The sequence below is a fragment of the Monodon monoceros genome, unplaced genomic scaffold, assembly GCF_005190385.1.
Source record: "Monodon monoceros isolate NGI ecotype Baffin Bay Population unplaced genomic scaffold, NGI_Narwhal_1 Super_Scaffold_4, whole genome shotgun sequence".
In the NCBI taxonomy this organism is placed as follows: Eukaryota; Metazoa; Chordata; class Mammalia; order Artiodactyla; family Monodontidae; genus Monodon; species Monodon monoceros.
In genome coordinates this window covers 54,017,313-54,043,574 of record NW_021703781.1, presented here as the reverse complement: position 1 = coordinate 54,043,574, position 26,262 = coordinate 54,017,313, and the positions used below count along the sequence as shown (strand labels likewise).

At 40.4% G+C, this 26,262-nt stretch overlaps 1 protein-coding gene and 1 long non-coding RNA gene across 3 annotated transcripts; one reads left to right on the top strand and one right to left on the bottom strand.

Moving 5' to 3' along the window:
* The first annotated feature begins 5 nt into the window (after window positions 1–5).
* Window positions 6–15,679, top strand: LOC114908825 (cytochrome c oxidase assembly protein COX15 homolog). Of its 2 annotated transcripts, XM_029245485.1 has the most exons (9): window positions 6–177; window positions 1,605–1,795; window positions 3,842–3,964; window positions 4,255–4,441; window positions 6,272–6,439; window positions 8,483–8,564; window positions 10,491–10,645; window positions 12,176–12,289; window positions 13,208–15,679. In XM_029245485.1, the coding sequence occupies exons 1-9, from the start codon at window positions 88–90 to the stop codon at window positions 13,337–13,339; spliced, it is 1,242 nt and encodes a 413-aa protein (XP_029101318.1). In that variant the 5' UTR covers window positions 6–87; the 3' UTR covers window positions 13,340–15,679. The 2 variants fall into 2 exon arrangements, with proteins under 2 accessions (XP_029101318.1, XP_029101319.1); XM_029245486.1 differs by lacking the exons at window positions 10,491–10,645; window positions 13,208–15,679 and having other exon boundaries at window positions 39–177; window positions 12,176–12,315.
* On the bottom strand, window positions 4,436–12,239 carry LOC114908827. Its single transcript, XR_003797052.1, has 4 exons — window positions 12,102–12,239; window positions 11,505–11,584; window positions 6,201–6,274; window positions 4,436–5,484 (listed from the first exon to the last, which is right to left on the bottom strand). It is a non-coding gene; the product is annotated as an uncharacterized LOC114908827 (long non-coding RNA).
* Window positions 15,680–26,262: the final 10,583 nt, after the last annotated feature.

Sequence of the window (26,262 nt, the reverse complement as noted above, 5' to 3'; positions counted from 1 at the left end):
CCCGGTAGTGCTTCTCGGGTCGGTGGCGGAGAAAGGAGACCAGGGAGTGCAGGAGTGTGTAGGTGGCAGTTGTGCACTGTTCATAGTATGCAGCGATTACTCTTTCCGCCCTTGAAGGCAGTGATGGGGAGCCCGTGTCTCCGGGTCTTGATTCCTGGGGCGGCGCCTAGAACACAGGTACCGCACAGCAGCGGACTGAGTCGCGGAAGCTGGCATGGGGTGAAAGGGCCAGGACAGGGAGAATAATTCTCACACGTCACGTTTCCGTAGCTCCTTGGAGTTCACGACGCATTTACTTATGTCTAGGGCCCCTGAGTTCGGATCTGGACTTACCACTTAGTAGCTGTGGGCTATTAGCCAAGTTGGGTAACCTTTCTGTGCTTCAATTTATTCATCTGCAAAATGGGGATAATAGCACCTACTTCATAAGGGTTGTTGCATTAAATAATTTAATATACACAGAGGCTTAGCACATAGTAAAAGCACAGTGATTTTTACCCATATATTTGATTTTTGCTCAAAGCTCCCGGATAGTCAGGTTAGGGACTATAACCCCATTCTACAGAGAAAAGTAAATTGAGGCTTAACTTGTCTGAAGTTACTTAGTTAATTAGAAGCAGGATAGGGAAAACATGGGTGTTTGGACTTTTAGGGATAGAGTCAGGAGAGCGCGTTTATTCGCTGAACTAATAATTATTGCGTGATTAATATGCGTTAGGACCTGGGAAGGAAAAGATAAAATACCAAAAGTTTCCTGCCTTAGAGGAAGTCACAGTTCATTCATTTGTAACTGATTTGTCAAATCTTTATTAAGGTCTTGTTATGTAAGGGGACTGTGTTTGAAACGAAGTGTGCAAGAGGGAAAGAGCCAGACTGACTAGACATTGCTGTCCCACAGCTCATAGCTTAGTGGGAGATGGAGACAAACCTCTGTGTACTGAATGGTACAATACAGTGTGTGATGGAGAGGTATAGTGTGCTGGGAGAGTGACCTGTTGCGGATGTGGGGGAGTCTGGGAATACTTCCTAGGGGAGGTGACATCTGAGATCTGCAGTAGGTATTATCAGTCAGGGTACCAGTAGTGCCCCGGTCAGAGAAAAATCATATTTAAAGACCCATAGGAGAGGGCTTCCTTGGTGGCTCAATGGTTGGGAGTCCGCCTGCCGATGCAGGAGAAACGGGTTCGTGCCCTGGTCCGGGAAGATCCCACATGCCGTGGAGCGGCTGGGCCCGTGAGCCATGGCCGCTGAGCCTGTGCGTCCGGAGCCTGTGCTCCGCAACGGGAGAGGCCACAACAGTGAGAGGCCCGCGTACAGCAAAAAAAAAAAGACCCATAGGAGAAATAAAATAATCCATATTTAGGTGTAGAGTTAAGTCTGGGGGAAATATGCAGAGACCAGAAGGTTCAGGTGGTGTGGGGATGGATTGGAGGCAGTTGGGAGTGGATGTAGTCCAGATAAGAGATGATGATTTAGCAGGGCAGTAGCAGTGGAAATGGGGCCATTCAGGGTACTCCACACCAGACAGAGATTGAGTGTGAGTAGCAGTGGAGTGAAGCCTTTCCCTCTTTCTCCAGTTGTAATTTGTCTGTCTTGATCCTTAGTGTGGTTGCAGCTGTGGGATCAGGCGCCCCTTGAGGCCAGGGCAATACAGCACCATCTCTGAAGTAGCTTTGCAACCTGGAAGGGGTACAGTGTCCCAACCTTCAAAAGCTGCTGAGCGGGTGGTGGGCCGATGGCTCCTGGTCTGCAGTGGAACAGTGGCTGGAGCAGTTATTCTTGGTGGAGTAACTAGGTGAGTAGTTTGTTCATAGTGAGTCAGCTATTTGAGTCATCATTAAAGTGCAGGATGACGGAGGGGGAAGGGACCTTAGAAATCATTTCATCTAGCTCCCTCATTTTACGTGTGCAGAAACTGAGGCCTACAGAGGGAACAGGTCTGATGGCTTGCCCAGCCCTAGAACAGTTTAGGGTTTTACTAGTAGAAGCCCTTCATAAAGACTGGTTCAGGTCTTACCTGTTAGCTGTGCATTGTTTGTGTATATTTCCCCCTACAATCAGAGTTCAAATTTGTCACAAAATTTTTGTACAGTTTGTTTGAATTAAGTGCAGATAAGTTCCATACCTCTCAGTTGGTTCCTATGCATGCCTGTTAGGTCTCTTTAAATCTATAAAGAGATTTTATAGATTTGGATTCTACTCCCTCCACCTCTCCCACCCCCTTTGCAGTTTTTTTGTTGTTGAAGAAACCCAAGTCATTTGTCCTTTTGGATTTTCTCACAGTCTAGATTTTGCTGATTGCATACTTATGTTGTTTAACATGTTCCATTGTCCCCTGTATTTCCTGTAAACCACTTGTTGTTTGATCAGATTCAGGTTGGGGGGCAGGGGGCAAAATACTTCATAGGTTATTAGAACATTCATAAATATCTGGTGTCTATTAGAGATGTCAATAGCCATTGATGATCATTGCCTAAATACATTATTTCACTAGAGTTGCAAAATTGTAATAGGTATTTTATTAGCTCAACTATAAAGAAAAACTTTCTCTCATCAGCAATTTGGTTATCCTAAGGTACAATGTGTTAGGAAAGGCAAGATAAACACTTGATTCCTTTCCTTTTATTTACCAGTTTTCAAAATAAGAAATTGGTTCCCAAGCACTCTCCAAAGGTGACCAGTAAGGTGAGTTTTTAAGTATTAGGAGATCCTAGTTTTAAATATATTTGATATGTTTCAATCCGTTGTACTGAGATTTGCCCAAATTGTCCCATCTTTAGTCAGTGGGAACCTCTTCAGACTGGCTCCAGAGTCTTTTTGACAGGACCCTAGTAACCTTTGATTCCTTGCTTTCTGGTTAAGATGTTCCAGGTTTGTCGTGTACATTTCCTGCCTCAGACCAGAAATCAGCTTTTTTACTTTTGGAATCCTGACCCCTTTTGGTGAAAATACTTTATCGTGTTAATAAAGTATGTGTTCCTCAAATTCTCTCCACATTCCCTGTGCCCTTATTTCAAAATACCTATGTGTTATATAGGCTGTTATGGGAAACTACAACAAATTTGAGTTGTATTGTCTTTAAATTCACTCAATAACCTAAACCGATTTATATCTGTAGCAGTCTCTTCTCCCTGTGTAAATGATATTGGTCGGGGCTTCCCTGGTGGTGCAGTGGTTAAGAATCTGCCTGCCAATGCAGGGGGCACGGGTTCGAGCCCTGGTCCGGGAAGATCCCACATGCCGTGGAGCAACTAAGCCCGTGCGCCACAACTACTGAGCCTGCACTCTAGAGCCCGCAAGCCACGACTACTGAGCCCGCATGCTACAACTACTAAGCTCGCGCGCCTAGAGCCCGTGCTCCACAACAAGAGAAGCCTCCACAATGAGAAGCCCGCGCACCGCAACCAAGAGTAGCCCCCACTCACTGCAACTAGAGAAAGCCCGCGTGCAGCAACGAAGACCCAACGCAGCCAAAAAATTAATTAATTAATTAATTTAAAAAATAAAATAATATTGGTTATGCATTTAGGACACATTTCTTTCGTCTAAGGGTTGGTTTTATCTGTTAAGGAATGCTAGTGAAAGAAGTAAGGAGAGTTTAATGAAATAGTACAAGGAGTAAAGAAATTTGTACCTGATAGCAGCTGCTTCTGACAAAATTCTAAGCAGTAAGAAGAGAGCAAGTTGTCAAAAGAGGAAACGATGAAACGATGTGTTTACCTTTATAGGGGTCAAGTTCAGATCCACTTGCTGCTGTAAACCATTTATGAATAATCCAGTGTGGTGCACACACATATACACACTCAAGTTTAATACACTCAGATTTCTTTCCTATCTTAAGGTTGACAGAGTCTGGCCTCTCAATGGTAGATTGGCATTTAATAAAGGGGATGAAGCCACCTACAAGCCAAGAAGAATGGGAAGCAGAATTCCAAAAATATCAGCAGTTTCCAGAATTTAAAATGTAAGTATTATAGAAAATCAGGTAAACTTCCCAGTGGGCCCACGCAATCTTTTGCTTATTTAAACATTTCAGAATGTTTAGGTTCCACGATTTTTCAATATTTGGTTCAGTTATGTTTAGCGAGCTCCCTACGCTAAACCTCCAATTCCAAAGTGATTCCGAGGTGGCCGATGAGGAAGAGGGCAGACCAGTCAAGCTTTAAAACTGAGAATGTTCCTGCATTCTGTCAAGAAATAAAAATTAGATGAACTTTTTTCTCTTTCTTATTTTTGACGTCCTTTTTCACCCAGCTTGAATCATGATATGACGCTGGCAGAATTCAAGTTCATCTGGTACATGGAGTACTCACACCGAATGTGGGGTCGCCTTGTAGGCCTCGCATACATCCTGCCTGCTGCCTACTTTTGGAGAAAGGGCTGGCTCACGCATGGCCTGAAAGGACGTGTTCTTGCCCTCTGTGGTTTAGTTTGCTTCCAGGTGAGATTTACTCAAGTTTGGGAAACCAGAGATGTTCTCAGGAGCCTCCAAGTTGGCATTGTTTTTAACGAAGTAATCTTTGAAACAGTGTAACAGAGTGGGTAAGAGCATGGATTTTAGTGTCACGGGCCTGGTTTCAAGGCCAAGCTCTGTCACTTAGTAGGGCATGTTGTCTAACCTCTGTAGGCTGTGCTTTCCTTACCTGTAAATGGGGACAATAATAGAACCTACCACTTAGGTTCTGTGAATATTAAGTGAGATCATGCATGTAAAGTGCTTAGAGTAGTGCCTGGAATCAGTAAGCACTCAGTAAATATGTTTTTATGTCACAAGAATTAGAGTTTCTTTTCCATCATGGCTTTCCTCCTGGGTTCTTGTATCCTCCCTTTTTCTAACTTGCCTGCTCTATGGGGAAGTGGGATCCCTATACTAGAATGGCTATAGAAGCAAATAGGGAAATTCCAGAAGAGAGAAACATTCTGTGGGATAAAGAATCTTAGAATACAGATGTAGCTGAGAGCTGAAAGTATAAATGGTGATTAAAATTATATAAGTTGAACTTCTCTCTTTTCTTAAGGAAAAGAGCTTTGAATGACTCCCACAGTTAAGGGGTTAGGGAAGCCTGAGAGCCAAGGAAAGGGGTGTTAGAGAAGACACATGTGAGTATTTGGGTCAAGGTATACAGGCCCTAAGGGAGAGTCTCAGAGCATCAAAGAAATACCAAAATTTGATCAGGAGGAAGCTAATTGGTTGATTTAACTCAAAGTGGTAAGAATATGAACCGATGAAAAGGAATTAAGGAGGGAGATGTAAGAAACAAAATAAAGGCGATAGAAAAAGATAATAAAGAGTTAGACATTAATAAAAATCTAATAGAAACTAGGGAGGATTGGTGAAACAAAGTGAAAGTTTGTTTCAGAATTAAAAAGAAAAATAAAACCTACTTAAGATAGACTTCCAGGGAGGCAAAAATTTGAAGATGGCAAGAGGAGGAAAGTGAGGGCTGGCAAATCACACTGTATACTCCCTCATCTTCCAGTGTCCTGTGCAGATGAAATCACGATAATTAGAACATCTAGGGTAGTCTTGAAGGGGGAAAGAAATACCCAAAAAGACTTCCTGAGGAGTATATATTTAGAAAAGGTGGGATTCTCCCATCTCTTTAACATGATTATTGGCTGGGGAGAGTCAGGGTGAAAGGGTACCTTATCTGATATGACTAGAACTGACAGTTGTTTGGTTACTTGAAAAAGTCAGTTAAAACAGGGAATCATAGAATAATAGTACATACCTTAAACTTTTCAACTTAAACATGTACTTTCATTACCATTTTTTTAAAAGAGGAGTAGAAATTTAGACACTTTCAAACCAATTTGCCTGAAAAGCCTTATAGATTTTTATGACTTCCCCCCAAACCTTTATAATTGTCTTTTTCCACCTAACATGACAGTAATTGTTTTTAAGCAGTTATCTTTGTCAGGTTTCTCCAAAGCATCTAGTTTTTGTAAAATCAGCTGTCTTTTTACTTTCATATTTCACTGGTTTACATAATGTTAAATTATGCCAAGTATTTGTAAGCTTTTGCCCAAACACACTTTTGTGTACTTTTCTATATTTGGCTTCTACTTCAATAAAATGTTATTCTAAACAGTGGTGTAGTATTTTTGGTGCTGTATGTGGAAATTGGGTAGGTCTCAATTCCTGGGATACTGGGGATATGGGAGGGTATGGAAAGGAGGAGTTAGGTGGGAGTACTCACTTTCTCAGAGAGTAAAGTTGAATAAACAGCTTCAACCTTGTTTTGTTTGCCTCTTCTCTTTTTGGTTGCAGGGCCTGTTGGGATGGTATATGGTGAAAAGTGGCTTAGCAGAGAAACCAGATTCCCATGACATCCCTCGGGTCAGTCAGTACCGCCTTGCCGCCCACCTGGGATCGGCCCTTGTGCTTTATTGCGCCAGCTTGTGGACCTCGTTCTCGCTGCTGCTACCTCAGCACAAGGTGAAGTCAGTCTGTATTGTTTACCACACCTGTACAGATGCTGACAGGGTCAGAGAAATGGAAATTCTGGTACTAATGGGAAGTTATTTGTCAAAATGCATGCATTCCCTTAGTAACACCTATCAGTTTTACCAGAAGCTAGATACAACCAAAGTTTAGAGAAACAGTGAACTTTGGAACTCTGGATAGCTTTGGGACGGCAAAGTAAAAACTGCAATTATTCTTTTGGGCTGGAGCAGCTTATTCAAAGGAGAATTAGTATAGGTGCCAAATATTTTGTCAGCATTGCCTATCAAGAAAGATGAAAAGATGAGTTTTAGAAAAAGGAAAGAGTACCAACAACAAGAGATACCCCAACCACTTTACTTCTGACTCCCAGAGGGATGATGGATGGAGAGGTGAGGAAGACCAGAACGAGAGCTATTTGTAGACCTTTAGTGGTGTGCAAGAGTGACGTTGAGTTGTTTGTTCTTTATGTGGGGACCCTACCATTCAGCAAATCTAACAAAATAGTAAACCGTAGTGATCTTGCTTAAAAGTATTTTCTCTGTATGCTGATTAAAGGAAAACACTAGGTATTTTTAAAATGAGTATTATTTTAGGTATTAAAGTCATGGTTGGCCTGCATAACCTGTTCATGGAGTGAAGTTTAGGATGATAGTAGGACTTTTAAATAGAATCATCCAGTAGGTACTTGGAGCCAGTGGTCTGGATCCCAATAAGGACAGGAGATGTTGACTTGGCAGTCATCCCACAGGGAAGCCAGGTGGGGCTGAAACATTGGTATAGTAGATAATCCACACCTGAGTAGTTCCTGTTCCTCTTACTTTCAAAGGCAGACTTCTAAAATGAATTGACTACATCTGTAGCTGTACATCCTGACAACCCATTCTTGTTTTCCAGTTCTTGTCATCTGGCTTCCCCACCCACCCCTATATATACCCAGCCACACATTCACCTCCACACTTATACACATGCCCATACTCTCCTAAATACTCTCTACCAAATGGTACTCTTAAAGGTTACCAATGACTTTTTAATTATTGTTTTTCTCTTTTTGTTTATTTATATTCTGCACTAATTACAGAAAGGATTTGAGATGCTAGTCAACCACATAGAACTGTGCTGTCCAGCACAGTAGCTACTAGCCACATGTGGCTATTTAAATTCTAATTAAAATTAAATAAAATTAACTTTATATAAACAAACTTGTTATCGACTTAAACTTTAAATAAAATTAACTCTTTAAAAAATTTTCAGTTGCTCTAGCCTCATTTTAGATCCTCATTAGCCACATATTGGACAGCACAGCTAACAGAACATTTCCGTCATCACAGAAAATTCCAATGGACAGTGCTGATACACCGTCCTACAAAATCTTAGTAATGATGCCTAACTCTTCACATACTAGATTGTAAATCATTTGAGGGCAGCACTCTGACTTTCCTTTGTATCTTTATGGTTATATGTGTATAAAGTTCTTACTAAATATTTGTTGATTCACTGATTATTATCACAAGTTGGCTACAGTAAAAATAAAAACAAATTTTGGCTTTACCCAAAACACTAAATGCAAGAATCTCTACTCTAGGCATTTTATGCAGTTTCGATTCTGATTATATTTGCTAAACATGAATTATTACACACAGCATGAAAATCCAGTTCTGTACCTTAAGTCACATCACTTTAACCATGGTGAAGTGTTTTCCCGTGAACAATGCAGATCATTCAGTTACTGAACAGATATATATTGAATACCTATATGCCAACTACTGGGCTAGGATTACTATAATAAGCAAGTCAGATGGCAGTTCCTGCCTTCACAAAACTTACAAGATAGCAGGGAAGACAAATAGTAAATGTATAAATTTAATAAAATTTAGATAGAATAAAATAGAATATCTGCTGGGAGTACTTAACCTAGTCTAGGGGTCAGAGAAGATCTGACCTCAGATTGTCTCTGGGGTTTGGCCTTGGAGATCTTTGCTGCCTTTCATAGTTCCTGCATTCAGTTTATCTATGCGATTTTCTTTTCTTATTTAGTTGCCTGAAACGCGTCAACTCCTGAGGTTGAGACGATTTGCTCATGGAACTGCAGGCCTGGTGTTCCTTACGGCTCTCTCAGGTAGGACTCTTCTTATCAAAGATGGCCTAGCTTCATTCCACATTCCGGTGGGATTTCTTGCCTAATGCTTTCCTCCTGTATCTTTATATTTCCTTTTCATACCTGCCTCTGTCATATACCACCATCTTCATCCTCTTGTTTTTTATTCCTTCCTCCCTTCCCCAAATCCTGCTTTCCAGTTGGTTGAACAAAAATATTGAGTATCTATCTGGGTCCAGACTGTCTAGGTTCAAATCCTGGCTTTACCACTTGTGAACTACATGACCTTGGACAAGCTATGTAACCTCTCTGGGCTTCATGACCTCATCTATAAAATGGGGAAGATGATAATAGTTTGAGTAATATACGTGAAGTGCTTAGCACCTCACATGTAGCAAAGGCTATGTAAGTGTTAGCTGTTGTTATTATATATACATTATTGTTATTATTATTTTTGGCTGCGTTGGGTCTCTGTTGCTGTGCGTGGGCTTTCTCTAGTTGCAGTGAGCAGGGGCTACTCTTCATTGCGATGCGCGGGCTTCTTATTGCAGTGGCTTCTCTTGTTGCAGAGCATAGGCTCTAGGTATGCAGGCTTCAGTAGTTGCAGCACGTGGGCCCTAGAGTGCGCGAACTTCAGTAGTTGCGGTGCGCAGGCTGTAGGGCGCGTGGGCTTCAGTAGTTGTGGCTCATGGGCTTAGTTGCTCCGCAGCATGTGGGACCTTCCTGGAGCAGGGATTGAACCCGTGTCCCCTGCATTGGCAGGCAGATTCTTAACCACTGCGCCACCAGGGAAGTCCCGACATTATTGTTATTATTACACTACACCAAGATGGGTCCGACAAAAGCCTGTCCTCAAAGATGGCCTTAGATGGGGAGTTTACTGGGGCAAAGAGACTAACACAGGTCTTTATCATTCTTCAAATCACACCTCTACCTCTCTTGCTCTGGAACTGCCCTATACAATTATCAGTAGCCTCATGTGACTATTTAAACTTAAGTTACTTCAAAGTAAATAAAATTTAAAGTTTAGTTTCTCATTCACATTAGCCACATTTCAAGTGCTCAGTAGCCACGTGGGTGGCTAGCAGCCACTGTACTGGATGGATGACAGATATAGAACATTTCCATCATCTTAGAAAGTTTGATTGGACAGCACAGCTCTAAATAAAACCATCAAACCAGTGATCCACCCAAACCTCCTCCCCTTTTTTTGGTGGAAGAACATGAATTTTGACTTTATAAATGCCATTTATAAAAATAAGGAATGTGACTTAACATACCTGAATCTTTGATCATAACTAATGGATCAGTTACCCATTAAATTCATGGATACCTTCTTTGTGTGTTTACCCAGGATTTAGTTTATAAGATTTTTTTGAGCACTTGAGGAAGACAGATAATAAACAACAAAACATAACATGTCAGATAATGTTTGGTGCTTCGAAGAAAAATAAAGCAAGATAAGGGGATAGAGGTGGGGTGGGGGAGGGCTATCTTATGCAGTATAGGATAACTGGGGAGATCTCTTTGATAAGGTGACATTTGAGTGGAGACTTGAGGAAGTGAAGGAGTAAATTAACTAGTTCCAGAATAGATGAGTAGTTCTCAGTTGGGGAGGTAAGCAGGACATCACGATCACTAAGGGAACTTTTCTAAACTAATATGCCTCCTCTAGAGCTTCTAGTCCACCCCTCTAGGGGAGGCATCCCAGAATCTTGGTGTGGGAATAGGTAAGGATGCAGGGGTTTTTTGGGTTTTTTTAAGTTTCCATGGTGATTGTGATATATATTCCCTGTTTGAGAACCTGTGCTATTGATCTTTCTATTCTCTGACTATTCCTTTTGTCTAACTCTGGGATAATAAACATTTTCTATGTCAGAACTAGTATTTGATCTTTGATCTCTTCTTTCTTTCATTTTAATAAATACTTTTTATCTTGGAATACAGGGGCTTTTGTGGCAGGGCTGGATGCTGGGCTTGTTTACAACTCCTTCCCCAAGATGGGAGAATCTTGGATCCCAGAGGATCTCTTTACCTTCTCCCCTCTCCTGAGGAATGTTTTCGAGAATCCCACCACGGTGCAGTTTGATCACCGGATTCTGGTAAGACTGGCTGGTGGTTACTGGCTGCTAAGGACAGGGAGCCTCTTAACAGGCTCTGCGGTGTCTGAAGCACTGATGGCAACGCTGAGATGGTAGAGTGGGAATTAGATTTCCCTTTCTTTTTAGGAGAGATTTAGTACCAGTTTTCTGATGTGACGTTTTTGTCTTAATTACCCCCACCCCTCTAGCCAAATTCTGACTTTCAGGATACTGCCACCTTCTAAAAGTTCAAATACGCCTTTTATCATCTGGCAAATGATAACTCCCCTCAATCCTGCACACGCATAGGAGAGTCATTTTAGCAAAAATGAGGCTGAGTAGAGAAGAGAGTACAAAGACAGTGGTTGCTGAACACACAGCTGTCAGGGCTGAACCAAGACCCCAGGGAGCTGAAAGCATCATAAATACTCATTTTATTTAAGCTAATATTTATTAAGGGCCTGCTATAAGATCAGCTTGGTGGCCTGGGCACGATAAATTGGAGCAGGGAAAGATCAGCAGCAAGGAGACCCGGGAGAAGCAGTAGTGCTATTGTAGTAATGCCGTGAGAGTGATGGGGTTCAGGGCTTAATGGTGGGACTGGGACTTGAGAAGCTTGGTGAATCTGAGAGAGGTTGTAGGGAATAGAAGGCTGGCTGCAGGAATAAAGGTAAGGAAGGATCAAAGGAGATCCCAGAGTTTCTCCTGTGGCATGTTTAAAACACACCAGCAGAAATGGGACTATTGGAATGAGTGTTGAGCTAGAGACAGAGGATGTCATCAGACTGAGGTACGTTGAGTGTGAGATGATAGTAGTGCACCCAGAGCGAGGCCCAGGGGCCTCATATCCAGATGGAATGCTGGGGCTTGGGCAAGTTACCTTGTGTGGGCTCAGTCCCCACTGCCACACAGCATTTTGGAATAAGTCAGGTCTGGTTGAAATTGTCATCGTGGACAGCTCTGAAAAGGAAAAGAAATGAAATTGGTATAGAAAATGATAGAAAAACATTCTGCTTGACATCATGGAAGGGGGATGGAAACCCTCCTGCCAGCTGCAGACTCTCTTTCTGAAGAGGTGGAAATGAAAAGGAGACTTCAGATCATTTTCAGCCCTAGCTGGCAGCACCACCACCTCCTCTAGTCACAGCCCAGGGAAACAATAACCCTCATGTGCTGGTGTTAGCCCTGTTTTAAAAATACAGGATTGGAGTAGAGATAAAATTAGAGATAAGGATGAAAAGAATAATTTAAAAACCGAGGGCCACACCTGGGGGACACCCACATTGGAAGGTGGATAAGATTGCTGAGTGTGTATAAAGTGGTACGTGCAGAAACTTTAGGTGGAGCCATGCCTGGTTGGCATTGAAGTGGCAAACAGAAGAGGAGCGTGGAAGAAGCTGAGGAGGAGTAATCAGGTGGTTCTCTGCCTGGGAGGGGAAAGTGCTTAGTGGTTATTCAGTGGATCTGGTGGAGTTACCTGTAAGGTGAGCAGAAACCAGGAGGGTGGGACATTTCTTCCTAGCACTTGATGAGACTCTTTCCTCCCTGCAGGGAATCACTTCAGTTGCTGCCATTACAGCACTCTACTTCCTCTCCCGGAGAATTCCCCTTCCTCGAAGGACCAAGATAGCAGCAGTGACTCTGCTAGCTTTGGCTTACACACAGGTATAAACCACTTCTTTTTGTTCTGAAGTTGTCCTCAAAACAAAATTTAGGAAGAAAGGTGACAGACTAGGAGAAAACATTTTCAATATTTATAGTAGACTAAAAGGTTAACAACCAGAAAATAAGTAAAGGATATTAATACACAATTCTCACAAGAGGAATGATGAATGGCCAATAAATATGAAAAGCTGTTTAGCCTCACCTGTGATCAGAGAGGAACAAATTAAAGCAATGTGTGCCATTTTGTACCTGTCAGATTGGAAAAAAATGAAAAAAAAAGGTAAGCAGATGTTGGCATGGGTATAGGAAAATAGATAACCTTTGTATACTCTTAGCGAGAGCATGAGTTGGTATAGCTCTTTTTAGTTGGCGTTTGGCAGTATCTTTTGAAGTGTTAAATGTTTAATCCTTTCATCAAGCATATTGACTTACTAATGCCTGCTCTGTCCAAGGAAATTCATTGTGGAATTACTGTGATAGTGAAAAATTGGAAACAGCCTAAATAAACATCTATGGTAGATCCATACTGTGGAATACTGTACTGTAGTTTAATAAGATCTCAAGACATACATTAAGTGAAAAAAAGCAAGTGACAGAACAATATATTTTTTTAAAAGCACCAAGCTGTTTTTCTATAAACATGTACACAAAAGTATAGGTGTGTAGAAACAGATAACAGTGGCTAGCTTTGGGGAGGAGAACTGGGCTAGATGAAGGATAATTAAAAGGCATTTTAGGTTTATCTAATTTGTTTGAATTTCCTTTGTTTTAAGTCTACTTGTGAAATTTAACGATATATGTTTTAATGTTCTGATGGGAGAATGTGGAGGATTTGTGTATCTGGTTATCCATGCCAGTCATTTCAGCTCTGCATATGTGGTTCCTACTTGGCTTACTGCTTGCTTTCCTTTGTAACAGGTGGGCTTGGGCATTAGCACTCTGCTGATGTACGTCCCAACTCCTTTGGCTGCCACTCACCAGTCGGGCTCCCTGGCTGTTCTCAGTGTTGCCCTTTGGCTCATGAGTGAACTCCGAAGAGTCCCAAAATAACTCTCAAGGATCAGCTTCCTAGGACTGAAACTGTGCTTCTGAGAGATTATCATCAGAGAACACGAGAACTTGAACTTTTCTGAGAGGATGACCTTGGTATACCAAGTGGTTTCCAAATCGATCAAGTTATTTAAATTGTTTGCCTGTTTTGGGGACAGTCACTGAATCAAGAAAGTCATTAAGTATGGTTATGCTAAAGGTTCCTTTTTAAATCCTTTACTTTTTGTGTTGAAAATCAGATTTAATGTAGAGAAAGAATTGTCTGTCATTTGCTTCTTAACAGCCTCTGTCTCAGGATTCTTAAATGTTGACAAGCTGTTGGTTCTACATGCATAATCTCTGTCTCCTTCACTTCCTGAGTCCTGGATTCTGCCTATGTAGAAATTCTTTATGGTCTCAACTTCACTTCCATCACGTAAAGATTCAAAGGGATAGATTGGCATACCCTAAAGTAGCCAGATAGCCTTCAGCAAGAAATAGCTGCTGTCTTCTAGTGTTCTGATTTTCAAAACTGGGGAAAGCACTAACCTAGATCCTCCTGAGATAGGGCTGTTACATTACTAGGTGAGATGAATGGAATACAGTATAAATCAGTTCCTGAAAGGGTTTCTCAACAGCCTCATGGATAAGAAAAATATGGCCTTGATGGTATAGTACATGGACATCTATTCAGGTATTTAAACAAACTGTTGATTAATGAATGTGTGATTTTGGCCTCTATTGATATTTCACAGGGCTCTTATTCAACTTTATTTTTTAAATCAGCAATTTGAATGAAGGCATCAGAAAGATTTGAGAGTGGAGCAACCCAACACTGCTGATGTAATGGAAGACAGTTACAACTCAAAACAGTTCCAGAGTGGCACCATGAAGATGAAATTAAACAGGTCATAAATGTAGCATCTTCATTTAAATTATAAATAGCTTGTATAAATTTGGGGTAGAGAAAACTGGCTTATCATTTTATATAAAAAAAACTTAGGGGAGGGACTTCAGTTGGACACAGGCTCGACATGAACCAGCCATGGGATGACACTGATAAAAATTAGTGGTGTTTCAGATTTTATCAATAGAAGTGTCACAGCCATGGTCAGAAGACCTCAATGCAAATGCTGCATTTCACTCTGGGTACCACATTTTTTAAGGAGGATATATATCCAGACAAAGGGACCAGGATGGTGAGGAGTCCAGAACGTGTGTCACACAGGGAATACTTGAAGGAACTAGGGGTATTCAGCTGGAGGAGAACGTTCAGAGAGAAAACAAGAATCCTGCCCTTGAGAAGTTGAAGCCCCTTCATGCAGAAGGAGGAATGAGCTTCCTTTGTGCTGCAGAGCTGGGAGCAGTGGGTTAAAGTTGCAGAAAGTTAGTTTTTAGTTTTGTAGAAGGCAAGAGTCAATTGGACCAAATCAAATGCCCACGAGGGTCAGGCTGGTGCTGAGTGGCAAACTGGAGAGCACGTACCTGAATAAGGGACTACACTGCTGCTGAGTGCTGGCCTCTTGCTGCTCTGCAGGTCCAGAGTTGTCAGATCTGATTTTTCAAAGAAACTAAACATCCAGATTTTTATGTGAATGCTCTCAAGTCTTTTAGGACATTATGCAGGCTAAACAGATCTGGGAGCCATAAATGACCTAAGATTTGCCCCTGTACAATCGCTGGACTAATGATCTCAGTTCCCTTTCAACTCCAATATTCTCTGGGTTTCAGTGTGACTAACAGTGTATCATTCTCAAATGGTTCTTAGCAAAATACAATTAGACAGTTTGATTCTTAAAAAGTCCTGCCCCCTGGAGCTGGTTCCCAACTTCTCTCATGTTAGAATCTTTCAGAATCCTATCCCCAGCCTCAGCCAAGACCAATTAAATCACAATCTCTGAAAGCAGTAATAAGCGAATTCCCCAGGTGATTCTGATGTGCAAAGTTTGTGAACCACTGCCCTAGGCTTTAGCAGCCTAGTTACCTTAGAAAGTTTTGACCAGTTTATTCCCATTCCCTCCAAATTTCCACCCCACCCTATCATCTCATTTAATCTGCTTTGTTGATCCCGTTAGTGTGCTAATGGGGTATCACCTCTTCTAGATAGAATTCTCTAAAGAAGGGGAGCTGCAGTCACTGGGGCAGGTTGCCATACCATCATCTCCTGATCCCCAAATTAAGGTTGTTCTTAGTTAATAACGGAGTCTGCAGAGGGCAGCCTGATCCAACTCAAAGAACCACATGCTAATGCTGCTACTGTTCCCTCCAAAAAAGGAGCACTGAATGAATTCAATAAGTTTAAGTTGCAGATGTTTTACTTCATTGTTTCTTTTATTAAAGATGAGTAAGTTTGGAAAAACAGATCTGGTTGCATTGAGTGATACAACTATTATGCCCATCTATGAGCTCCTGGTGAATGGATATTATCGGAATTATTTTTGTTTGCATTATTCCCAGCACCAGACACATACCAAATATTGCACGAATGAATGGAAAATGGATGATTACAAACTGATGTCCCAGACACTGCTTTCAAAATAAGTCATCATACCTAGAAGATGAAATGGACTTCCCTTAATATTTTCAAAAGTCTCTCAACAATTCTGTCAGTTGTTTTTAAAACATCAAAGGAGATTAATACACCTGGCTTTCTTAATCAACCCAGAATAGCTTTGTCTTTAACTTAGACTGACAAATGCTGTCCATTTTGGCAGGGGTAATAATTAGCCACTGCCTAAAGTGATGCTGGCTGCAAAGACCAACACTGATGATCATAATAGTAGGATAGCCAGTTTATCTTCAGCAATCCTTCCAGTCCTGGCATGAATGGTGGGTTGTATACTGGCATATTTCACATATATACCCATGTCCCTGCATAAGAATGCATCCCCTCTCTAATATGCATTGCACATTTTATTCAACACTGATTTAACAGTATTTGTCAGAATTTCAAGAACTGTTCAGTAAAACTATTATTTAATGTGAAGTGTTAGAAAAACATACAAGCTTAGCAACCCCCAAAAGTGATGCCATGCAGGCAGCCTTTGGTTTTTTAAAGCAAAAAGGGAGTTTTTAGTTGTGGATCATAATAAAAAGATGTCTTTCAACACTGCAGGATCCAATGCTCAAGGCAGAAATCATGGAAGAGACAAGGCATATACTTCAGGACTGCAACTAAAGGGGAATTGTAGGATAAGAATTTCAAACACAGCATAATGACAAATTCCAGAAATCAAAGTGTTTGGGATCCTTGCTAGCAGAGAAAGATTTTTATGAAGCTAGTTAGGGCCAGAGCCTTCACCATCAGCAGTCTTTAGAGGCTAAACTCTGGCAGGTGCTCTGTAGGAGGGGCTGCTTAGGAAAGTATCAGGGCTACTTTACACTGGAGAAGTGGAGAGTGGAGAGGAGTGGTAGGATGCCACAGGGCATACGAGTGGCTGCACTACTTAAAAAGGAGAGGCTCAGCTTGCCTGAAGTGATGCATACGTGGCTATAATCATCCTGGGATTCTGAAATTTTTTTCCATTTTAGTCTTTATAAAAATGGCAAGCAACGATTGAATACATTTTAAAAGTAGAAAGCCCTTTAAAAGTATGGGTAATGATTCAATTTTACAAATAAAACGATATTATTGCTCAGACTTCCAGAGAAACAAAATGGATGTATTCCTCCTCTGTCCCTCTAATAATGGTACTGAGAAATAATGAAATATTAGGGGGAAAAGGAAATGTGTAATAATATAAGGGAAGTGTATTCAGATATTAAAAAAAAGAGTCCTCATTTTTTAACAAATATATTTTATAATACCAACAAATCCTCACAAGTTTGTCAGAGCACATGGCCCTAGCGGCAGGACTATGAAATTAGCATAACCTGAGACTAGTTTGGGAGAATTTGAAACATTTGCTGCTACTTCTACCTTAATTCTTAATTCCAACTGAAGTTTCATCACATACCACAGCAAAAAGGGAAATTAGATGCTAGTTCTGAATTCGTTTGAAAAGAAGTCTAAAAACAGCAAGAAGAAACAGCACTCTGTTTCTGTAAGGGAGTCTAGGAACTGCCCAATAATTACAACCAAGTTCCTTAATGAGGTAGCTCTAATAAACACTTATATCTTAAATAATTTAGATTGTAACCATAACATGAATTGCTTGGATGCTGTGGTTAAGAAAATTGTACAAAATTAAGCAAATTGTTTAAAAAAGAGATGTCTAAAATTTTAAATTATTGAAAAAAATGAAGCTAGAATGGATGTAGTGAAAACCTGATACTATTTTTAACAAAGCATTTGTTTCATATTTTATTCCTAAATGTGAGCAATCACAAATTAGTATCAGAAGCAGTTATAAAGATTGCGCATGGTTAGTTGCAGTCAGCTGTATTATATATATTGTGTTGAAACACACAGTCTTGCAAGAAGATTCTGTCAATGATCATTTCATTGTATTACTACTGTTCTGGGTGTCAGTTTCATCATCCGTAAAATCATGGGGGTTAACCAGAAATCTCTCAAGTCTCAGGTTTAAAAATCTCATTTTCTGGAGATTGGTTCAAGATGGAGGAGTAGAAAGACCTGCTGTCACTCCCTCTTGCAAGAGCACCAGAATCAAAACTAACTGCTGAACAAGCATCGACAGGAAGACACTGGAACTCACCAAAAAAGATATCCCATACCCAAAGACAAAGGAGAAGCCACAATGAGACGGTAGGAGGGGCACAATCATAATAAAATCAAATTCCATAACTGCTGGATGGGTGATTCACAAACTGGAGAACACTTATACCACAAAAGTCCACCCACTGGAGTGAAGGTTCTGAGCCCCACGTCAGGCTTCCCAACCTGGGGGTCCAGCAACAGGAGGAGGAATTCCTAGAGAATCAGACTTTGAAGGCTAGTGGGATTTGATTAAAGGACCTCGACAGGACTGGGGGAAACAGAGACTCCACTCTTGGAGGACACACACAAAGTAGTGTGTGTATCAGGACCCAGGGGAAGGAGCAGTGACCCCACAGGAGACTGAACCAGACCTACCTGCTAGTGTTGGAGAGTCTCCTGCAGAGGTGGGAGGTGGCTGTGTCTCACCGTGAGGACAAGGGCACTGGCAGCAGAAGTTCTGAGAAGTACTCCTTGGCGTGAGCCCTCCCAGAGTCTGCCATTAGCTCCACCAAAGAGCCCAGGTAGGCTCCAGTGTTGGGTTGCCTCAGGCCAAACAACCAACAGGGAGGGAACCCAGCCCCACCCATCAGCAGTCAAGTGGATTAAAGTTTTACTGAGCTCTGCCCACCAGAGCAACAGTCAGCTCTACCCACCACCAGTCCCTCACTTCAGGAAACTTGCACAAGCCTCTTAGATAGCCTCATCCACCAGAGGGAAGACAGCAGAAGCAAGAAGAACTACAATCCTGCAGCCTGTGGAACAAAAACCACATTCACAGAAAGAGAGACAAGATGAAAAGGCAGAGGGCTATGTACCAGATGAAGGAACAAGGTAAAACCCCAGAAAAACAACTAAATGAAGTGGAGATAGGCAACCTTCCAGAAAAAGAATTCAGAATAATGATAGTGAAGATGATCCAGGACCTCGGAAAAAGAATGGAGGCAGAGATTGAGAAGATGCAAGAAATGTTTAACAAAGACCTAGAAGAATTACAGAACACACAAACAGAGATGAACAATACAATAACTGAAATGAAAACTACACTAGAAGGAATCAATAGCAGAATCACTGAGGCAGAAAAACAGATAAGTGACCTGGAAGACAGAATGGTGGAATTCACTGCTCCAGAACAGAATAAAGAAAAAAGAATGAAAATAAATGAAGACAGCCTAAGAGACCTCTGGGACAACATTAAATGCAACAACATTCGCATTATAGGGGTCCCAGAAGGAGAAGAGAGAGACAAAGGACCCAAGAAAATATTTGAAGAGATTATAGTCAAAAACTTCCCTAACATGGGAAAGGAAATGGCCACCCAAGTCCAGGAAGCGCAGAGAGTCCCATACAGGATAAACCCAAGGAGAAACATGCTGAGACACATAGTAATCAAATTGGTAAAAATTAAAGACAAAAAAAAATTATTGAAAGCAGCAAGGGAAAAATGACAAATAACATACAAGGGAACTCCCATAAGGTTAACAGCTGATTTCTCAGCAGAAACTCTTCAAGCCAGAAGGGAGTGGCATGACATATTTTAAGTGATGAAAGGGAAGAACGTACAACCAAGATTACTCTACCCAGCAAGGATCTCATTCAGATTCGACGGAGAAATCAAAAGCTTTACAGACAAGCAAAAGCTAAGAGAATTCAGCACCACCAAACCAGCTCTACAACAAATGCCAAAGGAACTTCTCTAAGTGGGAAACACAAGAGAAGAAAAGGACCTATAAAAACAAACCCAAAACAATTAAGAAAATGGTAACAGGGACATACATATTGATAATTACCTTAAACGTGAATGGATTAAATGCTCCAACCAAAAGACACAGGCTCGCTGAATGGATACAAAAACAAGACCCATATATATGCTGTCTACAAGAGACCCACTGCAGACCTAGGGACACATACAGACTGAAAGTGAGGGGATGGAAAAAGATATTCCATGCAAATGGAAATCAAAAGAAAGCTGGAGTAGCAATACTCATATCAGATAAAATAGATTTTAAAATAAAGAATGTTACAAGAGACAAGGAAGGACACTACATAATGATCAAGGGATCAATCCAAGAAGAAGATATAACAATTATAGATATATATGCACCCAACATAGGAGCACCTCAATACATAAGGCAACTGCTAACAGCTATAAAAGAGGAAATTGACAGTAACACAATTATAGTGGGAGACTTTAACACCTCACTTACAGCAATGGACAGATCATCCAGACAGAAAATTAATAAGGAAACACAAGCTTTAAATGATACAATAGACCAGATAGATTGAAGTGATATTTACAGGACATTCCATCCAAAAACAGCAGATTACACTTTCTTCTCAAGTGCACACAGAACATTCTCCAGGATTGATCACATCTTGGGTCACAAATCAAGCCTCAGTAAATTTAAGAAAATCGAAATCATATCAAGCATCTTTTGTGACCAAATGCTATGAGATTAGAAATCAATTACAGGGAAAAAAACGTAAAAAACACAAACACATGGAGGCCAAATAATACGTTACTAAATAACCAAGAGATCACTGAAGAAATCAAAGAGAAAATCAAAAAATACGTAGAAACAAATGACAATGAAAACACGATGATCCAAAACCTATGGGATACAGCAAAAGCAGTTCTGAGAGGGAAGTGTATAGCAATACAATCCTACTTCAAGAAACAACAAACATGTCAAATAAACAATCTAACCTTATACCTAAAAGAACTAGAGAAAGAAGAACAAAACCCCAAGTTAGTAGAAGGAAAGAAATCATAAAGATCAGAGCAGAAATAAATGAAATAGAAACTAAGAAAACAATAGCAAAGATCAATAAAACTAAAAGCTGGTTCTTTGAGAAGATAAACAAAATTGATAAACCATTAGCCAGACTCATCAAGAAAAAGAGGGAGAGGACTCAAAGCAATAAAATTAGAAATGAAATAGAAGTTACAACAGACACCGCAGAAATACAAAGCATTCTAAGAGACTACTATAAGCAACCGTATGCCAATAAAATGGACAATCTGGAAGAAATGGACAAATTCTTAGAAAGGTATAACCTTCCAAGACTGAACCAGGAAGAAATAAAAAATATGAATAGACCAATCACAGGCAATGAAATTGAAACTGTGATTAAAAATCTTCCAACAAACAAAAGTCCAGGACCAGATGGCTTCACAGGTGAATTCTATCAAACATTTAGAGAAGAGCTAACACCCATCCTTCTCAAACTCTTCCAAAAAATTTCGGAGGAAGGAACACTCCCAAACTCATTCTGTGAGGCCACCATTACCCCGATACCAAAACCAGACAAAGATACTCCACAAAAAGAAAATTACAGACCAATATCACTGATGAATATAGATGCAAAAATCCTCAACAAAATACTAGCAAACAGAATCCTACAACACATTAAAAGGATCATACACCGTGACCAAGTGGGATTTAACCCAGAGATGCAAGGATTCTTCAATATACGCAAATCAATCTATGTGATATACCATATTAACAAATTGAAGAATAAAAACCATATGATCATCTCAATAGATGCAGAAAAAGCTTTTGGCAAAATTCAACATCCATGAGGCTTCCCTGGTGGCACAGTGGTTGAGAGTCTGCCTGCCGATGCAGGGGACATGGGTTCGTGCCCCGGTCTGGGAAGATCCCACATGGCGCGGAGCGGCTGGGCCCGTGAGCGATGGCTGCTAAGCCTGCACGTCCAGAGCCTGTGCTCTGCAATGGGAGAGGCCACAACAGTGAGAGACCCATGTACCGCAAAAAAAAAAAAAAAAAAAAAAAAAAAATCAACACCCATTTATGATAAACACTCTCCAGAAAGTAGGCATAGAGGGAACCTACCTCAACATAAGAAAGGCCATATATGACAAACCCACAGCAAACATCATTCTGAATGGTAAAAACCTGAAAGCATTTCCTCTAAGATCAGGAAAAAGACAAGGATGTCCACTCTCACCACTAGTATTCAACATAGTTTTGGAAGTCCTAGCCACGGCAATCAGAGAAGAAAAAGAAAGGAATACAAATTGGAAAAGAAGAAGTAAAACTGTCACTGTTTGCAGATGACATGATACTATACATAGAGAATCCTAAAGATGCCACCAGAAAACTACTAGAGCTAATCAATGAATTTGGTAAAGTTGCAGGATACAAAATTAGTGCACAGAAATCTTTTGCATTCCTATACACTAGTGATGAAAAATCTGAAAGAGAAATTAAGGAAACACTCCCATTTACCATTGCAACAAAAAGAATAAAATACCTAGGAATAAAGCTACCCAGGGAGACAAAAGACCTGTATGCAGAAAACTATAAAACACTGATGAAAGAAATTAAAGATGATACAAAGAGATGGAGAGATATACCATGATCTTGGATTGGTAGAATCAATATTGGGAAAATGACTATACTACCCAAAGCAATCTACAGATTCAATGCAATCCCTATTAAATTACCAATGGCCTTTTTTACAGAACTAGAACAAAAAATCTTAAAATTTGTATGGAGACACAAAAGACCCCAAATAGCCAAGGCAGTCTTGAGGGAAAAAAACGGAGCTGGAGGAATCAGGCTCCCAGACTTCAGACTATACTACAAAGCTACAGTAATCAAGACAATATGGTACTGGCACAAAAACAGAAATACAGATCAATGGAACAGGATAGAAAGCCCAGAGGTAAGCCCACGCACCTATGGTCAACTAATCTATGACAAAGGAGGCAAGGATATACAACGGAGAAAAGACAGTCTCTTCAATAAGTGGTGCTGGGAGAACTGGACAGCTGCATGTAAAAGAATGAAATTAAACACTCCCCAAAACCATACACAAAAATATACTCAAAATCGATTAGAGACGTAAATGTAAGACCAGACACTATAAAACTCTTAGAGGAAGCACAGGAAGAACACTCTTTGACATAAATCACAGCAAGGTCTTTTTTGATCCACCTCCTAGAGTAATGGAAATAAAAATAAACAAATAGGACCTAATGAAACTTAAAAGTTTTTGCACAGCAAAGGAAACTACAAACAAGAGGAAAAGACAACCCTCAGAATGGGAGAAAATATTTATTTTTGAGAAAATATTTCTGAGAAAATATTTTTGCAAACGAATCAACAAAGGATTAATCTCCAAAATATATAAACAGCTCATGCAGCTCAATAGTAAAAAAAAAAAAAAAAAAACCAACCCAACCCAAAAATGGGCAGAAGACCTAAATAGACATTTCTCCGAAGAGACATACAGATGGCCAAGAAGCAAATGAAAAGCTGCTCATCATCACTAATTATTAGAGAAATGCAAATCAAAACTACAATGAGGGGCTTCCCTGGTGGTGCAGTGGTTGAGAGTCCGCCTGCCGATGCAGGGGATATGGGTTCGTGCCCCGGTCTAGGAAGATCCCACATGCCGCGGAGCGGCTAGGCCCATGAGCCATGGCCGCTGAGCCTGTGCGCCCGGAGCCTGTGCTCCACAACGGAAGAGGCCACAACGGTGAGAGGCCCGCATACTGCAAAAAAAAAAAAAAAAGAAAAAAAAAACTACAATGAGGAATCACCTCATACCAGTTAGAATGGGCATCAGTAGAAAATCTACAAACAACAAATGCTGGAAAGGGTGTGGAGAAAAGGGAACCCTCTTGCACTGTTGGTGGGAATGTAAATTGATACAGCCACTATGGAGAACAGTATGGAGGTTCCTTAAAAAACTAAAAATAGAATTACCATATGACCCAGCAATCCCACTACCGGGCATATACCCAGAGATATCCATAATTCAAAAAGACACATGCACCCCAATGTTCATTGCAGCACTATTTACAATAGCCAGGATATGGAAGCAACCTAAATGCACATCGACAGATGAATGGATAAAGAAGATGTGGTACATATATACAATGGAATATTACTCAGCCATAAAAAGGAACAAAACTGGGTCATTTGTAGAGACGTGGATGTATCTAGAGACTGTCATACATAGTGATGTAAGTTAGAAAGAGAATAACAAATATGGTATATTAACGCATATATGTGGAAACTAGAAAAATGGTACAGATGAACTGGTTTGCAGGGCAGAAATTGAGACACAGATGCAGAGAACAAACGTACGGACACCAAGGGGGGAAATTTGCGGGGGGGGGGATGAATTGGGAGATTGGGATTGACATGTATACACTAATATGTATAAAATGGATAAGTAATAAGAACCTGCTGTATAAAAAAATAAAGTAAAATTCAAAAAAAAAGTAATCTCTAACCAATTGTCCTAGCACTTTCATAGAATTTTTTATCATATAAGCACATTATAAAAATCAGCAAATAAGTCAAACAAGTAAAAATGTAACTCTAGGAAGCTAAAGATGTTTATTTTGTAAAACTTCACCAGTTGGGATAAACTGGGACAGACCAATCTGAATTCGTTGAAAGTATGAATCATGGAATAGTTTAATGTGATTTGAACTGGGATTTCAAAGTGTTCACAGGTAGAGTTTCTTAAGCACTGATTTCAATAAATAATTGTCAGTAGCATAAAAAAAAATCTCATTTTCTGAAATTGATGTATGATGATTGCTTTTGGAAAGTCCATTCCCACCAACCTTAATGTCAGGGACTATGGATAAAGTAGGAAACGACCACTGGTTCTTCTGGGCAGCCTGATCTTCTAAACCAAAGGCCACAATCCTCTTCCTGAAACTACTATATCACTTCTCTACCTTCTCTGCCTTTAGTTCCTTAGGCCAGTTTTTCTCCCTTTGGAACTGGCCTCAGATCATCTTGTCCAGCCATCTTGTTTTATAGATGAGAAATGAACCAGAGAGGGCAGGTGACTTGCCTGGGGTACCAGAGCTACTTAATGACAAAGCCAGGGCTAAAATCCAAATCTGCTGTTTGGAAGCCTGCTGTTCTTTGCCCTAAATCACACCACCCACTTGTCTTTCACCCCTGACAAAAAGCAGAACACAAAACTATGAGAATAGGGGTGAGGGGGGCATCTAGATAATACCAGTGAGAAGTTACTGTATCTCAAAAATATAAATATGGAGGTGATAATAAGTGTTAATGCCTAAAATGACTAGCTTAGCAAGTGTATGGCAGACTCAACCACATTTTAATAATCACTGCCTAAGGCCTCTGAAGTTAAAGAAAGCTCTTAGGCTGAGGAGGGCAGAGGCAGAATACTTTGGATAACATTAGAAGAATAAATACAAGGTTGGGGGAAAGTGCCTAAAATTTCCTAGACCAAGGAAAGTCAATTCAAGGAGCTAAGGTACAGAGAGAAAGATGGTATAATTTGGCTTAGAATTAACTGCAACTTAAGTGAATGTAATGCCAAATAATTGGGTATTATACATATTTTTATTATGTTCTCATGATAAGAATTCAGAGAAAAGTGATGGGATGTGCCAACATAAATAATAATAAAGCCTCACTCCTATAAGCCACTGGCTCGACTTTGACATTTGTGACCTATCTCAGTAATTAAAGCACTGAAACAGTTCAGGTTCACTGCTGCTGTTATAAGGAAGACTGCTCGGTAAGATTCAAAGGAGCCAGTGGAATGTGAATTTTATGAAATCATAATTATTTTCACATGAGAACCGCTCAAAATGCAGAAATGCAAATAGAAGTCTTTAAAAATCTTTTAAAACTGAGGGCAAAAACAGGGTTAAAGGGAAGATAGACTGTCTGATTCTATAAGTAAGAATATTTCATTTTGAGAAAGTAATATATATAACTGGCACTCAGCAAGGGATAAATGGCTTCTGTTTCTAGCTAATGAGATTTGATTTAAAATTTTTAATTGGGAGCAATGGACGAAGCTCAGGAACCAGAACCAAGAGCAAATACTCAGTTTTTCTGAGGGGTATGACAAAAATTCGTCCTTATTTTTATACCATGGAACTCTAAGATGCCTTACTCACTGCAGTAGACAACCCTAGATCCTATAATATTAAAATAATAAAAGGATATAACACTAAAAAAATTCAGGGCTTCCCTGGTGGCACAGTGGTTGAGAGTCCGCCTGCCGATGCAGGGGACACGGGTTCGTGCCCCGGTCCGGGAAGATCCCACATGCCGCGGAGCCACTGGGCCCGTGAGCCATGGCCGCTGAGCCTGCGCATCTGGAGCCTGTGCTCCGCAACGGGAGAGGCCACAACAGTGAGAGGCCCGCGTACCACAAAAACAAAAAAAACAAAAAAAAACAAACAATCAAAGACTAATTAAAATAAATTAAGAAATACATTTATATGGAAAAAATGATAAACAGGTAT